The sequence below is a fragment of the Morone saxatilis genome, unplaced genomic scaffold (genome assembly GCF_004916995.1).
Source record: "Morone saxatilis isolate NCDOM2014 unplaced genomic scaffold, NCSU_SB_2.0 Contig7, whole genome shotgun sequence".
Taxonomy (NCBI): domain Eukaryota; kingdom Metazoa; phylum Chordata; class Actinopteri; family Moronidae; genus Morone; species Morone saxatilis.
Genome location: NW_023340246.1, coordinates 15626157 through 15642677, shown reverse-complemented (window position 1 = coordinate 15642677; position 16521 = coordinate 15626157). Strand labels below are relative to the sequence as shown.

Sequence of the window (16521 nt, the reverse complement as noted above, 5' to 3'; positions counted from 1 at the left end):
GTCTCCATCGCTCCGCACCAGTCTGCTATGTAATGTCTTCATCGTATCCTCTATCCCTAACCTATTTTGCTGTGTCCATGTAGCTTGGTTTCTAATGGGGCCTTATTAGTAGGCCCACTGCTCAGGGAAGACATTTGATCCTCACTGCAAACCTCCAGTGCTTCATCACAAACCCCGGGACAAAAAAAGGACCCCTCGGAGGACATTGAATGCGCCACACAGTCGGTTGCATTTGACTGCAAACACACGATCTGTAATGTGTCAATAATAAGCAGCCATACTTTATGTTTGACAACCATATATTTCCATAAATTACGGCCTAGTGTCATTATTTAGTTTGCCAATTTTCATGAGGAATAGAAAATCATAAAATCAAATGAAAATCTCTTTGGTTATTTTATTTTTTCCCCCTGTTTTGCAGGATTACGCCTGAAATTAATCTGTCTTCCTCAAAATATTTAAGAGACTGTACTAAATTATTAGTATTATTGGGAGGGTCAGAAAAGAGAGAGTTGTGCTTTGTGTTGTGTTTAGGGTGGAGTGGGGGGGGGGGGNNTATGCAGAGGACAACAATCCTGTTTCGGACCAACTAGTATCTAATAGCACCATGTCAGTTTACAGAATAAACTGTGTCTTTGTGTATATTAGTGATTAAACGCTATCCAACAGATATTACTACTTTCACTTTAATAATATAAAGGAACAAAAACGGCAACATAAAGATTTATATTATTCAAGTTGATCCATCTTAAATTATTTATGTCTTGGCTCTCTTTTTTTTGTTCATATTAATAGAAAACCAAATGTTATTGAACTTTGTGATTGTCAATATAACAAACGAGAGACAGAAAAGGACAGAAACTATTTGAAACACAAAACTGTACGGTTCAGGATAGACAAAGAAAAAAATATTATTTACAACCACATTTGTCACACATTGCACATCATTCTGAGTCAGTTATATCACAACAGCAACCACCATACTGTAGTTGGGCCTGAGCATCTTATAGAGCCTACTTCATATAAAGGTTCTTGCCAAAATTCAAATGAGTGGGCGCCGGTTAGCTCAGTGGGTAGAGCTGGCGACCCATGTACCAAGGCTGAGTGAAGATGTAATAGTAAGTACTAACTCTGCATGTTTGTTGAACCGGACAGAGTGATAATGACTACCCTACGTTTCCATTTTGTGGTCACCTATTCCTTTAAGTTCCATTAGGATCATTAAATCCAGGGACCACAGAAAGCAGCAAGGTCAGAGGATTTTCCTCTCGGTCTCGGCTCCACAAGCAGTGACGTATGTGTGTGTAATTCAGCTTCACCAGCTACTTTTTGCAGGAGCAGGAAAGCAAATGAGAGCTGTCAAGGTCCAACTTGTCAGTGAAGAGTGGGAGACAGAAGGCCACATTGTCCTCAGTGATCTCGGGGCAATATGCCTTGCATCTCATCTCCTGAGGAGGGACAGGCTACACTTCCCTTTACTGAGCACACTCTTTAAATGGCTGAGTTATGTCACCACCGATCAATGCCAAATTTCACCACACCCCCCGTGACTGAAGACGACTTGGTTTTCCTGCCCTTAATCTGAAAATGATAGGCCTGTGGAGACTGTCTAGCATACTGAATCAGACCTACGAATGCAGCATTTCAGATTTATATTTTATAGTGGTAAATCTTTCTTGCTTAGTAGATAAAGATGTTGGTGTAAGGACAGCACTTTAAAGCAAGAAGATTGAAGATTTAAGGGAGGTAGCTTGGTAAAATGACAAATGGCTCCACTAAGAATTACAAGTTTATCTTAATCCAAACAGACAACAAAATCTACACACCACCAAGTGTGTGAGAGAAAATATCCTTCAACATAGTGAACCACTGCCTCCATCTGCTGGAGCAACAACGTCTTACAGTCATACGTCAACCATTTAGTGACAAATAAAGACATGCTTCTCAGTAGAGATTTTTAATAAACGTTTCAATTCACAAGTCATATTGCAGCTGACATGATTAGATTTTATATTACCAAAATTATTGCAAAATGCAGTATCATAAATATATGGCAATCTCATATATACTTTTTTTTGTACATATTCATTTCAAAAGGTCCCTTTGTAAAAAATAAGTGTTTAACCAACCTAAAAGTCTCATGGAAATCTGCAAAATTCAGCACATTATTTTCCTAAGAAAAAGATTTTAAATACAAGCTCTTACTCTATACTTATTTAAAAGGGCTGCGACTATAAAGTGAAAAGATTGCTTTGATCTTGATGTTTTATTGCTAAACAGGCACCCTGATTGATTATCTGAATGAAATATCATAGAACCATTAAGTCCACGCAATGAAAATGTATAATATTTTGACATATATTCAATTAAATAAAGCATATAAAAAAAGGCAATATTGGCAAAAAAAAAAAAAAAAAAGCAGAAGCGTACAGGAATAAGTGCATTTACAAAAAAATAAACTTCCTCTGAATATTTAAAAGATACAAATGTGTGAAACCGGAGTGTGACTGCCCGGCTGAAGAGAGCCGGTGTCAGCCAGGGGAGTGTGAAGGTTAACAGGAAGACCTCACTCTTCTCTCCGTTGGGCATCGTTCTCCCTCCCTCTCTGATTCGATCTCCATCTCCACTTTCTGCTTTTACCCATCAGTCCATCTTCTCATTGATTTCTCTCCTGCTCTTTGTCTCTCAGTGCCAGTCTTCATCGTTGTCATCCTCTGCCTCAGATGAGTCTTCCTGGCTGCTGACCTCCGCCTGCTCCGTCACTCCGTTCCCATTTCCTCCCTGATGAGCCGCCGCCGCCGCTGCTGCTGCTGCCACCACCGCCGCCCTCCTGGCCCGAGCTTCAGCCGCCGCCTGCTCCTCCTCCTCTTTCTGACGCAGCGCTGCCGCCTTCTTCTCCTGCTCCGCATGGCTCTTCATGTGGGCACTTCGACTCTTCACCTTATAAAACACCCTGTGGTACAAGAAGAAAATGATTGTGAAGTTGACTAAACTTTGGTGTAAGGACTGAATTGGAAGGCATACTTGGCAAAATCCTTGTCAGTAATGACTTCAGGCTTATTTGGAGTCAAAGGCTAGAACATATCCAGTGGAGATGGAGCATGCATCAGTTGTGCAACCAATTCACTAATCAATCAAAGTCCACATGCAGATGTTGTGAGTATTGTGTTTGACACTGAAAACCATTATTATAAGTACAAGTAAAGCAGTTTAAACCACAGACAACACTGAATTCATATAAAACCGTACGAAAATATAATATGTAACAATGGTATTGTGAAATAAATACATTCTCAATAAATAATCAAATAAAAAATATTTTTTCATACTATAAAATGTTATTTCACCCTGTTTATTTTCACAATAAGAGTTTATTGCAGTTTCTTTTCTAAATGTCTTTTTCCCCCCAAAATGTCTGTTTTAATTACACAACAAATGTTATCTATATTTCTTTCTTTATTATTTATTCGATAATGTCTAGTTTTATCTATAATTACAAACTTTGGGTTTCCATATTTTTGACCCTTATAAAGATCAACACAAGAGGTGAACCACGTGATGAACTTCTGTAACTGTAACCAACACACTGTATCACTCAGTTATAAACGCAAACAAAGTAAACATCTGTGATGATTTGGTCCGTACCTGCCACATTTCTTGCATGGGAATTCTGCGTCAGGATCCTGCGGGGGCTTTACCGGCGCCCTGCTCTTCTTTGCTGTAGGCTCGGCCCGAGGCCTGTGAGCTGCTGCTGGGTGATGAGCCTCCTTGTTCACAGTGTTCGGCTCTTTAATCAGAATTGTTCCTGCCTGGAGCCCCAAACAAAACAAAAAAAACATGGTTGGAGTTGTGTTTAACTCTTGTGTGAGGGGTACTATGAGCCAGCAAACTGCTTTGCAGATGCTAGAACATGTAGTGAAATACTTACATAGTCATGAGCCTGTAGTGACTGAGCGACCCTCGCCCGCTGGCTGCTCTCGTGGTCGTAAGACATGTCCTTCTTCTCGTCTCCATCCACCAGTTTTAACTGCTGTGAACTCTGCGTAAAGAATCACACCAAAAAAATACACATCATTGCACAAAATATAAGAACCATCCTTAAATTGTCTAATGACCATATGTTGACCCTCCTCCTCAAAGATGAAATACTCATCTTTCTCGTGACATGACTCAATTAATGAAAATACTGTTTAGCACATACATTCGAGAGCATTAACTGGGGATGCACCTTTTTGTTTAGACCAAATACAAGTACTTATTTGGGTATATCCCGATACAGAGTACCGATATGAGTACTTAATAATACCATTACACTTCTAACAATTACTTTTTTTCTTAATTTCATCAGATGTTTCCCACTTTCTGACTGTAACTAATTAAATGTTGCTAATGTTGTTGTAAGAGTTGCTTAAAATATCTCCAAACTGCTGACATTGCTCCTCCTCCGCCTCCCTGCTCAACTAACGAGAGGTTACGTAAAGTCACGCCACCGTAAAGGGGTATCTGGTGCAGTATCGGAGTAGTTTTATGATGACAAGTATGAGTACATAAGATCGGTATCGGACTCAATACTGTTATCACCCTAATATTAATTGACTACCTTTGATGCTTTACCACACATCAGTATTGTACATTTGGGTCTACCTTAACATCCACCACGGCCTCGGTGTGCTTCTCCACCGGTGAATCTGGAGGGCCAAAGGTTAAAATCCCGTTGCGACTGATCTTCACCTGTTTCTTGTATGTGTAGTAAAACTCAACACACTGAGCCACAGTCTTGGTCTGCACCTTTAAACCAGTCCAAAGAAAAACAAACATACACATGCAGAATTTTAAAATCATTAATTAACCTTTTCTTACAATGTGCATTTGTAGCAACCATATACTGATGATAAATAATGTATAATTAATTATCTAAATAAGAAGATATAGAAGAGATGAGTGGCAGCCTCTGTCTGGTGCTAGAAGTGGTGTTGTTACTGTTTCTTTAAAATGAAGACCACATTTACCATAAATCCAGTTACTTCCTGCCACAAGATTTGTTTGTCTTCTTTTTTTTTTTTTTGCATGTTTTGGAACTTAACCCTAAGTTTTAGGTGTTTGTGATGAAGAGCAGCCTCGTCCTGACATTGTACATTGCATTTAAATATAACTTATTGTAAAATTATTGTATATTGTAAAATGCAGCCAGTAACGGCAGAGTATTTTAATGTTCTTTTTTTGTTTCAAGCAATTATACTAATGCTTAAAAATGAATGTGTTAATGATTTATCATTGTTAAATTGCTACACAGAGCTCATTTAATACATTTTTCTTTAAATTATTATTTATTTACATTGATTGATAATCGCTCGTGCTGCAGGGTGAAATTATAGAGCATACCAATTTCTGCACCATAAAGAAGTCCTTCCTGTAGGCAGAGATCCCCTTATTGAAGTAGCGCTTCTCTTCTGCAGTCCAGCAGTCAGAGCCTGTGAGTAAATCAGACGCAGTGCAATTTATTGTGTGCTTACGAGAGAGAATGAGGATAAAATGTGTAAAAAAAAAAAAAAACGAGTTGAGAAATCAGAGAAGAAGACAGAAGGAGGAAGATGAAGAATGCTAACCTGAGTAGTGATAACGTGTCAGGTGATGGCCTTTGGGGAAAACTGTGTCCTGAAGCATCAAACGTCCCAGTGTTTCCTTAAAGTGAACATGATTATTCTTCAACTATACAACAACAATAACAAGTATGCATTTACAGTGAAAATAAGGTTATATTATATATATATGTGTTAATATTAAAGACATTTTAAGATTTTGACAAATTCTGCTAATTTTTTAGGAAACTGATTTAACTAAAAAGTTAGCTTTAAAATCCTGCAAACTGAACTGCAGGGAGCTGAGTGAGGCTTTATGAGTCACTGTACTCACAAGGAAATCCCCTCCACATTCATGTAAACAGTGTAAAACCAACTCCTGGTTGGTTCCTCCGCCTCTGAGCACACTGGAACAAGCCATGTTCATCAAATCCTCCACTGAAAAAAACAACCAAAATGACAAACAGTTTGAGAGAATTAGCTAGGAAGAGGAGGAGGAGATGGTGACAAAAAGCTCACATGACGAAAAGGACAAGAAGGGTCACTGGATGACAGGTAACTTAGGTACTTACTCCTCTCTTGATAACCGGGTTTGAGGCAGGAGTCATCCACAGGGAGCCAAACCAAGTCAGCCTTGTGTTGATCAAACTGGGAGGAAAGTTGATCTTGCAACTCTGGAATTTCTGCCTGGTACTGCTGCCCAATGTTGATGCGCCTGTAAGTACAAACACACACACAAAGAGAGTTGAGGAACAAGCTATTTTCATCAAATCCTCCACTTAAAGAGATGTCTGATAACCTGAGAGGCCTGTTTAGGTGACCGCACTTACGGTTCGAGGCTAACAGCTGTGGCATCGGTGATCAAGGGCAGAACAGGAGGTGTGATATCTGAACTTGCTGAAAACACAAAAGAAATGTTCTCTGTTAAATTTTATCTGAGAGTGCCTCATGAGCAAAATTAGTCTCAGGCCATACCTGTAGCTGCAACAGCTAAGACTTACTGGAGCGCAACAGACTGCGTGACGCAGATTTGGGCGTAGGCGGCGGTGGCAGGATCTGGTTGCTTGCGATGTTTGTCAGGAAGGTGGAGAAGTAGAGTCCTGAGCCCTCACGAACGGGAGATAGGATGGGTGGAGGCGTGTACGGGGGCAGAGTGAGGGGGTTGTCCGGCAGGCGGACGGGGGAGCGCAGGTTGCTCTGGTATGAAGAGATACTGGAGTAGAGGGGTGGAGGGATGAAGGTGGATGGTTTGTGCGGAGGGATGATGAGAGGCTCGGGCCGTGGTCGGCGTTTACATTTGGATTTCCCATCCTCGTCCAGCCCTGGATCGCTTTCCATGTCCTGGATATTAAAAGGATTGAGGTGGTTGAGATTGAAGTTAGTTTGTGTAATGTTTTGCTTAGTTTATGCAAGCGGCAACCTCTGTGGCTGGCAAAAAGAGTCACACAGAAGTAACAAAAACTGCAGTTCCTCAAACGGCCACTCGAGGCTGGCTACTGAAGTGATCAATCTCTACAAGGAGCCTTGAATTTATGCATAATTAAGGGTATGGCCAAGATGGCAGCACTGTGATTCTGTCTGGTCACTCACGTTCCAGACAGACATTCACGTCTGTCACTAAAACAACCTTTAGTTTTACTACACAGGAGATTAAAATGTGCTCTTCTTTGCTAACATGGACCTTTTCCCACATCTGATTGGACCAAAGCACCACTTGCATTGGGGCCTAAATACACTTATTACACGTCTTATTTCTTACACATTTCTTCCTAAATTACTTTCTTAACAACCATGACATAAGTCCACTGAGCAGTTGCTGAATCAGGCTTCATTGTCCACCTACACGCCCAGTTTAAAAACAGCTGTTCATGTAACTCTGGATTTTGGAGAGTACGTGAGTCATGTTATCGTGTAAACCATGCCACACACACACAGTGGATGTTTTTCCTGTCCTAAATCTCAAAGGCTGGATTCTTTGAGGGTGCTTGCACTCATGAGAACTTGAACTCTGAGGTTGCATTTCAAGGGGGTAGTTATATAATGTCTGAATAAACATCTACAACTATGACTTTTGTAGACGCCAAGTACAATTAATCAAGTATTGTACTTAAGTAACATTATACAAGACACTTGTACTTTATTTGAAGACTTTAATTTTATGCTACCTACAATTCTACTTCACAAAAAGGTAAATATATAAGTGGCACATTTGAAGCCAGCAGCCAGTTAACTTAGCTTAACATAAAGACAGGGGGAAACAGGAAATAGTACAGCACATAACCATACGAATTAAACAAAATAGACATTAATGAGCTCATTAGTGAGCTTTAGAGGCGCTGACAGGCAGATTTTTGGACCCTTGGACAGATCCAGGTTAGCTGCTAGCTCTTTATGCTAAGCTAAGCTGACAAAAGCTTTATATTGAGCTATGAGACGGATATGAGGTCAAACCTCTCATCTAACTCTCAGCAAGAAATCAAATAGTCAAATGTATTAAAAATTAACCCCCTTTCGTACATTTACAACATAAAATTTCTGTTCACATGTTGATAAATCAGTAATAATTAGATAATGTAACATATTACTCGATTGTGCTGCATTAAACACACACTTATAGATACTTAATTAATGTAAAACTTAATATTATACTTAAGATAATTTTCTGATAATACTTTCATACTTTGAGTTAAATAAAAAAATCTTAATGCAGGACTTTTACTTTGAAAGGTGAGTTTCTTTTAATTGTGTTGGAACTTAAACATATCTGAACACTTATTGTTCCACTGGAGGCAATATTGACATGTTAAGAGGAAGTGATTAAAGGTCACCCGAAATCTCCTGCTTCACCATTGACTAAAGGATATCAATAATAACAATCAAAACAATGCAAACGTCCTCTCCTTGCAATACTAACCTGTCCAAAACTCTCAGTCATGGAGTTTCTGAGCGATCGCCGACGAGCCACGATGACAGAAGGTTTGCGATCGGACTGTCCTGCAAGCCGCTCGCCCGGGACGAGACGTCCCGGAGCCCAGCCGCCCTGAGGATCTGGTTGAGCCCTGTGCACCGGAACCGATACAGGGATGACCAGAGGCACCATAGTGGCCTGTCTGCCTGAAGGACCATCTTCCTGTTGAGGCACAAAAGCAAAGAGGCGAGAAGATGACGAGAGATGGAAAAGAGAAAGTACCAGGGAAAATTTGGGTAGTAGTTGGAAAACGGAAAAGGGATTGTGTGAATGTACATGGTCATCTACACATAAAGGCATTTTAGGGGGCAAATTAGGAATAATTAATTTATTAAGATTTTTAATTTATAATGTCATAAAACTGATAAAAGGCAGCCAATCCTACCACTTAAGATGCTTGACCCAGCAAAGATTTGGCATTTTCAGTTGACTAAACAACAGAAACAATCAATCGATTATCAAAATGATTGTTGTTTAGTTTGCTGTCGATGGATAATAGCTCATTAGTGGCTACTTTACTTTTAATCTTGCATTTACTGAGCAAAAAGTTGCTTGATTTTAACTTCAAAAGTCTGCAGGGCTGCCTCTGTCAAATGTAACATCAGGATAACACAGTTTACACAGATTACCGCAGTAATGTTACAGTTTTATTACCACATATTTCCATTGAAAGGAGTGCACATGCCTCCTTGGTATTTCTGGTCAAGCTGATAAAATGTCCAGCTTTCCTAAATTCTACTAAGGGAAGTTTAACATATAAATCAGTTTTATGATTTATACTTCAGGCAAAAGGTTAGCGGAGTGCTTGTTAACCACAATACAGCAGCTCCGGGTTGTGAATGGCAATATTAAACCTGTTTGGCATGTGTCGGGGAGTGTAGGTGTGTGGCTGTGCAGGCTGACAGCTCGGCCCCTCCCTGGCTCTGCTGAATGACTGGGAAAGAGCCTGAGGAATGTGGAGGTGTGCAGACATGCAGCTGCCCAACTGTATATCCAGCATGCACTGCACACTCTGCACAAAAACATATGACAAGCATGATAACCACCCCCGAGGGGACAGCGCTAAATGCCCTTTTTCTAAGAAGAAAAAACTGAATTTAGTTGGTTTTTGTGCTTAGTCTCTGTTTAACAAAGAGTAACGCAAGTAAGAGTAAATAAAGAAGCCAGTTGCAGTGGGTGTGCCACTTAAAATGTAAACTTCATAAATCCTGAACAACAAGATTAAAGCGTATCGCCTTTTGTCATAGCAACGACGGTAAAACAAGAGCAATATTTCAAATCAAAAATTAGGAATCTTCAATAATAGCCGTTTTTCAGGTTCGCCAGTATCTGTGTACGACAGTGTACTGTATAGTACGACTGCATACTTGTAAAACAACCTGCTATAGCTGACACTTTGACAGTTGTAGGAATCAAGTAAAAAGACCTAAGAAAAGAGTTTTGTAAACCATAGAGAAGTTCTGCATAGAAACAGGGCTCTTCCTCTTTGTACAGCTGTTTGCCAACTTTGCCAAATGAGTAAATGTGCTCATACATGCACAGATTAGCTGATCTTGCCTTTCTTCCTCAAGTAAAGCCTAAAGCGAGTATTTAAATTGATATTTTGTTGTAAATAAGCAGGAAATTAAAAGTACAGCAGCAGAGTAATGAGTGATTTTCTTAACCTTGACAAGTTTCTCCATTTCTGATGCCTTCTGGGCCAGAGTCTCCAAGTTGATCTCCTTAGACGCCCTCCTTCTCCTACTGGTGACCTTGATAACTCCTGTTGTGACTTGGCTTTCCCCTCCTCTCACAGCCGGAACGCCTGCTACTCCGTTTTGGGGCGGTGGAGGCTCTTTGGTTGTTTGAGACCAGATGTTTGTCGGAGGGGGACCCAGTGGGGACTGTCCATCTCTGGAAAGACGGCGTGAGCGCCGGGGTGCAGCCGGCAGTGCATCGGAAGGCTCTGCGGGATTTGTGGCGACCTTTTCGGGGCACTGACCCGGTACAGATGATACATCACTGGTTTGAGCCTCTGGTTCCTGCTGTGGCTCCACAGACTGGACAACCTCCTCTTTAGGCACAGTGTCAGGAGGACAGGGTTCAGGAGGCTGATAAGTCACAAAGTTTTGGGTCGGTTGCTGTTTCGGTTGCACCTGAAGTTGTGTTGTTTCTTGCTGTGGTGCATTTTGGTGCTGCAGTTGCTGCTGCTGTTGCTGCTGCTGCTGCATTTGCTGCATTTGTTGCTGCCGCTCTTGAAGCTGTTGCTGGTGATACTGTTGATGCATCTGCTGCAGTTGTTGCTGTTGGATTTGATGCTGTTGGATTTGTTGCTGCTGTTGCTGCAAATGTTGCTGCTGTTGCAACTGAAGGTGATGCTGCTGATGTATCTGCTGTTGCTGCTGGTGATGGTGATGCATTTGTTGCTGCTGCATCTGATGGAGCAGTTGCTGTTGAGTTTTAGGCTGCTCGCTGTACGCCAGGCTCGGCACGCCCTTATTGCCTGGAAAAACAGAGTAATAACCGGATGAAAACTGTTGCTGCTTGCTGGGTCTAAATGTTGCCTGGAAGGGCTGCAGCATGGACCCCTGCAAAGCGTGAGGAGGTACATGTGGCTGACCTTGGATCTCCACACCTTTGTGTGTGTGTTGATAGGCCTGCAGCTGAGTCTGGTGCATTGCCGCCGCAGCGTGCTGCTCCCACTCGAGCCCCCTCCCCTGAGCTTGGGCCTGGGTGGCATCTCTATAAGCCTCAACTGGCCCTGGCAGTTGGTTTTCTGCCCCCATCGGCAGAGCTACACCCTCATGAACTCCTTTGTGGAACACCATCTGACCCCTGACATTCACTCCACTCATATAGGGGCCAAAGTTCTGGCCCCAGGCTGGCACAGGAGCTTCCTGAGACCAGCCGGGGGCCTGTATGGAGTCCTGGTGCATCCACTTTACTGGAGCAGCCTGTTGATAGTGCGGTAGACTTTGGGGCCCTTTCTCGGGGTTGTAAACACCAGAGCTGCTAGCAGAGTCACTGTGGCTCGACTCTAAAGCCGGAGGTCCCATACCATAATAAACCTCACCTGAGTGCTGCACAGGCTCTTTCATGGCTGCAGCCCGATGCTTGCCACTCTTGTCAGTATTAACTTGAGGAGGAAGACTCATAGTAATATTATATGGTACAAAAATGTTGGAGTCAGAGCTCTCAATCTTGATCTGTGAGCATGCAAACAGCTCAGTTATTGCCTCTGTAGTGTGCTTTCAATGCCTGGGGCTGAGGAATTCTCTGTTTAATTGTGTATACGGAGGTATTTGGGAGGAAATGTAAATCCCAAAGGAAAGTGCAGGGCGGGGAGAAAGCAACCCTCCTTCCAGAATCAAATATGAGGTTTGCTGTCCATTCTTCTCATCCTCTTTATGGTGCCGGACCTTGTGAGAGAAAGGAGGGGTTAGACACTTTCTTTTTCTCTGGGGACAAGCATACAAAAGTTTTTCAGTCGTGTGCAGCAAAGAGGAAATCGAGGCCTACACAAGCAAATAGCCCTGTCAGTAAAAGTGAAAACCAGTCAGAGAGCATGTCTCTGGGTGTAAAGCGCTTGGAGGAGCAAAACCTATATATTTCGATAATTACGTCCAGGTGCGTGCAAGAGAGGACGTTACGAGCATAAGAAGTTTGGAAGCGGAGCAGCCACAGCAACAAGGAGGCGCCTACAGTGCAGCTGCCATTTGGCACAACAAGAAATACAGGAAACGAAGGGACTCGTGCAATCACCCGAGCGATAGCCAGTGATGTTATGTAGAAAAATCAGCAATAAGGAAGCGCCCGAAGAGCAGAGTACTATTAGGCAACACAGCACATTAGTGGACATTAAGTTAAACAGTGTATGTACCTTATCAATGGTGCACAGAGCTCCCCATGGCCAGCTCCATGGAGCCACTTTGGTTTCGATCAAAGTCGACTGCATGCAGCCCCATGAAGAGATTGTGCGCAGCAAATGTCATAACTCTCTTGACAACTTTCCCCTCGAGTTTCACAGCGCGCAATATGGCGAACGAGCGACTTTCCAAGCCCACGAAAACACAATCCAAAGTCCGCACAGAGGCTGGAAGTGCTCATTAAACGCGGCGGTTACAATGTTGCACACTGTATCCGTCAAAACCGTGCACTTGAGGAAAACATGTCCACAACTTTCTCCCCGCACCGACGAGTAAAACCACACATGAGACGGTGGCTGTGTGAGAACTGTGCCGTGCAGCGGCCTGTTCGGGTACTTTCGCAGATTTGCGCACTGCGCCGCAGAGCCCCGCGCGACCTGCGCTCACTGTTTTTTCGGGTTATCCAGAGTGGATGAAGAGCTGCGAAAACTGCGGAAACACGCAGAAAGTTGTGCACCCCGAGAACGCACCGCCTCACCCCAAAACAGATCAACTCACATCCTGTTATCCAATCCGATTGTCTGGCCACTCCTATCGCTGTATCCGTGTGCGTTTGTTTTGCTCTCCCGGGTTGCCCCGGAAAGCGGAGGTTCGAGCTCAGCACACGGAAACAGTTAGTTGAAGTGACACTGAACAGGGGCCAGTTTACAGGAGAGCTTCACATTTGGTTAAATGTTTTTTTAATCATTTGGATCTTTTTGGATATTTCAGAAAATTCTTTCCTCGTTTATTAAACAGTTGTATGACACAGAGTGATGAGTGTTGTCTGCTTGACCAGGAGTTGCTTCTGATAGGAAAGATATTTAAATTGTTGTATTTATTTATTCTCATTTTTCCAGTGGCACTACCAAAGGGTGGCCAAGAGGTCCCACCACCCTGATACTATTGTTGGCCCCCAACACTGGAGTTACATGTGTATAATATGCTTCTATCTGATGCTTTTGATGTACTATTCATTTATATAAGTAATGTATATTTTTCACAATAGTTCATGTGAAGGAAAATAAATGGCCAACTGTGTGGACTTTAAAGGACCAGTGTGCAGGATTCAGTGTCAGATTGCAACTAACTGAACACCGCTCGCATCTGTATTTGACGACCTGGTAATGAGAAACTACAGTGGCCTTGAAACTCTACAACCAGTGTTTGGTTTGTCCGTTTTGGGGCACTGTAGGAACATGTCGGTTCAACATGGCGTCCGTAGATAAAAACGACTCATTCTAAGGTAACAAAAATGCAATGATTCTTATTTTCAGTGATTATACACAAATTAAAACATACCTATTAATATTATATTCTATTTCTGCCAATAGATCCTAAATGTTAAACACTGGAGCTTTAAGGTCACGTGTGCAAAATTAATACATTTGCTTCCTTTAGTGACTAAAGCTCTGAGTCACTTTGTTTGTTTCCCATTTACCGTAATCCAAAGTGTCTGTATTTGACGCCCTGGCTGGGAGTGAGACTCATCAATCAGCTATCTTTCTCCAGAGGGACTCACCCCACCTTAAAGGGCCTGAGGTGGAACATTTAGGAGGATCTATTCCGGGAATTAAATGTTTTCATTCGTGTATAATCACCTGAATGTAGGAATTGTTATGTTTTTGTTACCTTAGAATCGAGCCTTTTATATCTAGAGCTGCTGCAGGTTGCCTTCCATGGACTGCGGGTTTCTACAGTAGCCGAGAAGGGACAAACTAAACACTAAATGGTTTCTCATTTGTGCTTGGAAGGGGAGGATAAAACAAGGGAGTTACAATCCGCTATATGCCACTAAATCCTACACACTGGATGTTTAAGCAGGGGCGTTTCCAGAGGGGGGGCCTGAGGTGGCACTGGGAAGGGAAGCCTTAATAACGCTCCACAGTTATGCTTCATTTTAGCGATGGCCATTTTCAAAGCAATCCCTTGACCTCTGACCTCAGGATATCTGAATGAAAATAGATTCTTCTATATGTACCCACAAGTCTCCCCTTTATTGCAGACATAAAACTGTGCAGTTTTTTGCACAGTATAAAAGTGTTATTACTGCCGACTACTACTACTACGTAAGTCAGTGCCCCACTTAGAGTCTAAAAATGTTATTTAAGTAAAGTTTTGACTGCAGGACTTGTTGTTTATTACACTATGGACCACTCGTATCTGCACCGCTGATATAATCTTGACTGACCATCATGTGCAGCCAATGAATTTACACTCTGCCTCTTACTCCATGGTCTCGTTCACATTCATTAACACAATAACATGAAACACTTTCACATGCAGACAGGTAATTGACTCAAACCTCTACAGTATGTACATGTATGTTGTATAATAATCAGTCTACACGCACAGACATGAAACACATGTGGTGATCTGATCATCATGTTTCATGTGTGTCATTGTGCACCTTCACTAGATCTACCTGTGTTGTGCATACTGCATATACTATACTGTATATACTGTATATACTGTATATATTGTATATAATAGTATTCTGCTTAATGTTTAGCTGATATATTTAGTAAATAACGCATATATGATTATTTGTATATATTGGTATATGTTATACGTTAAAAAAATATTTAGTTATCTGGCATATACTGCATATCTGTATATATTGTTTACTCATATACTGTTATTTGTATTTGTTGTTACTGACATATCTGTTTTTGTATATACTGCATATATGTATGTCTGTATCATATTGTATTACTGCATATACTGTTATTTGTATTATTGTTTACTGTTTACTGTAATATTATTGTAATACTGCATATATGGCATATACTGCGCATATACTGTATATATTGTAATATACTGTATATACTGTACTATAGCTGTATATACTGTAATTATACAGTATATGCAGTACGGAGTAATTACTGTATATGCAGTATATACTGTAGCTGCTATAAGTATATCTGGCATATATTTGTATATACCAGTCATATCCACTACCTCTTGTAACATAAAGTCAATATTTATTTCAGGCATCCTTTGCACTCCCTTCACGCCATCGCAAATACTGTCTACAAATGTTATTATTTTTTGTTTGTATACATATAACTCAAAGTCAGATTCTTTATTTGTGTGCAATAATACACACCAGAATATACAATAATATAAAATTAATGACAGTATGCATATTTTAGTATTATTGTATATTTTATATTTATCGTCTATCTTTTTTAGCATTAGTAATGTCTTATCACCGTGGAGAGTGAGAAAACGTCTCCCTCCGATTTCCTTTGTATGTCTGCTGCAGGTGAGAAACTGAACATTAAAGCCTGACTTTGACTTTGATACCCTGGCCTAATAAGTGATTCTGATTCAAGTTTTGCCATGTATAAGGATCGAGGTCGGCTGCCACCACTGTCCACCAAAGCACGGTCTAATCGCTCACTTTCTTAACCTTACTATTATCGATCATCTTCTGCAGGCAGGCCTGTTTGTTTTTCACTGCACTGTCTGGTGCCAGTGCGTTTCGCTGTACTGGTCGTTGTAAAGCCTGGCTTGCTTTCACTTCTTTAATTTGCAACGGACATTACATTATTGTTACATCTGACTGCGAGCTCCTCCCCACACATCTGTTGTAACGTGTGTGTGTGTCTGTGTGTGTTGTTGTCTGTGTGTGTGTGTGGTGTGTGTTAGGTGAAGGGTTACCAATATGTTACGAGGGGCACCAGAACTCACTGGATGCTCCTGCTTTTATTTCTATTCATGAACACAGCTGCTCATTTTTTAATGCGCAGTTCCTCCTCCTTTATGTAGTTGTTTTCCCTCCCTTTCTATCTCTCTTCTCTCTCTCTCTCTCTTCTCTCCCTCTCTCTCTCTTCTCTCCTCTCTCTTCTATCTCTCTCTCTCCTCTCCCTCTCTCTTCCCTCTTTATGTAGTGTTTTTCTCTCTCTCTCTCTCCCTCTCCTCTCCCATCTCCTTCTTCTCTCCTCATCTCCCTTCCCATCTCTCCCTCTTCTCTTCTCTCTCTCTCTCTCTTTAATGTAGTGTTTCTCTCCCTCCTCTTCTCTCTATCTCCTCTTCTCCCTCTTTATGTAAGGTGGGTTTTTTTTTTTTTTCTCTCTCATCTCTC

At 41.6% G+C, this 16521-nt stretch overlaps 1 protein-coding gene across 1 annotated transcript; it reads right to left on the bottom strand.

Annotated features, from left to right (window-relative positions):
* Nucleotides 1-1941: 1941 nt before the first annotated feature.
* mideasa (mitotic deacetylase associated SANT domain protein a) lies at nt 1942-12942 on the bottom strand. The gene is made up of 13 exons (XM_035678831.1): nt 12407-12942; nt 10212-11945; nt 8494-8709; nt 6581-6920; nt 6410-6476; nt 6152-6294; nt 5914-6017; nt 5607-5682; nt 5383-5471; nt 4645-4788; nt 3929-4039; nt 3646-3809; nt 1942-2953 (listed from the first exon to the last, which is right to left on the bottom strand). The coding sequence occupies exons 2-13, from the start codon at nt 11679-11681 to the stop codon at nt 2686-2688; spliced, it is 3192 nt and encodes a 1063-aa protein (XP_035534724.1). The 5' UTR covers nt 11682-11945; nt 12407-12942; the 3' UTR covers nt 1942-2685.
* Between the last annotated feature and the right edge of the window lie 3579 nt (nt 12943-16521).

Excerpts from the sequence above, each read along its gene's own strand:
- mideasa (XM_035678831.1), bottom strand. The coding sequence starts at position 11,681 with ATGAGTCTTCCTCCTCAAGTTAATACTGACAAGAGTGGCAAGCATCGG. Across the intron at positions 6,477-6,580 it reads ACGCAGTCTGTTGCGCTCCA|CAAGTTCAGATATCACACCT; the intron begins GTAAGTCTTAGC and ends TTGTGTTTTCAG. Across the intron at positions 3,810-3,928 it reads CACTACAGGCTCATGACTAT|GCAGGAACAATTCTGATTAA; the intron begins GTAAGTATTTCA and ends TTGGGGCTCCAG.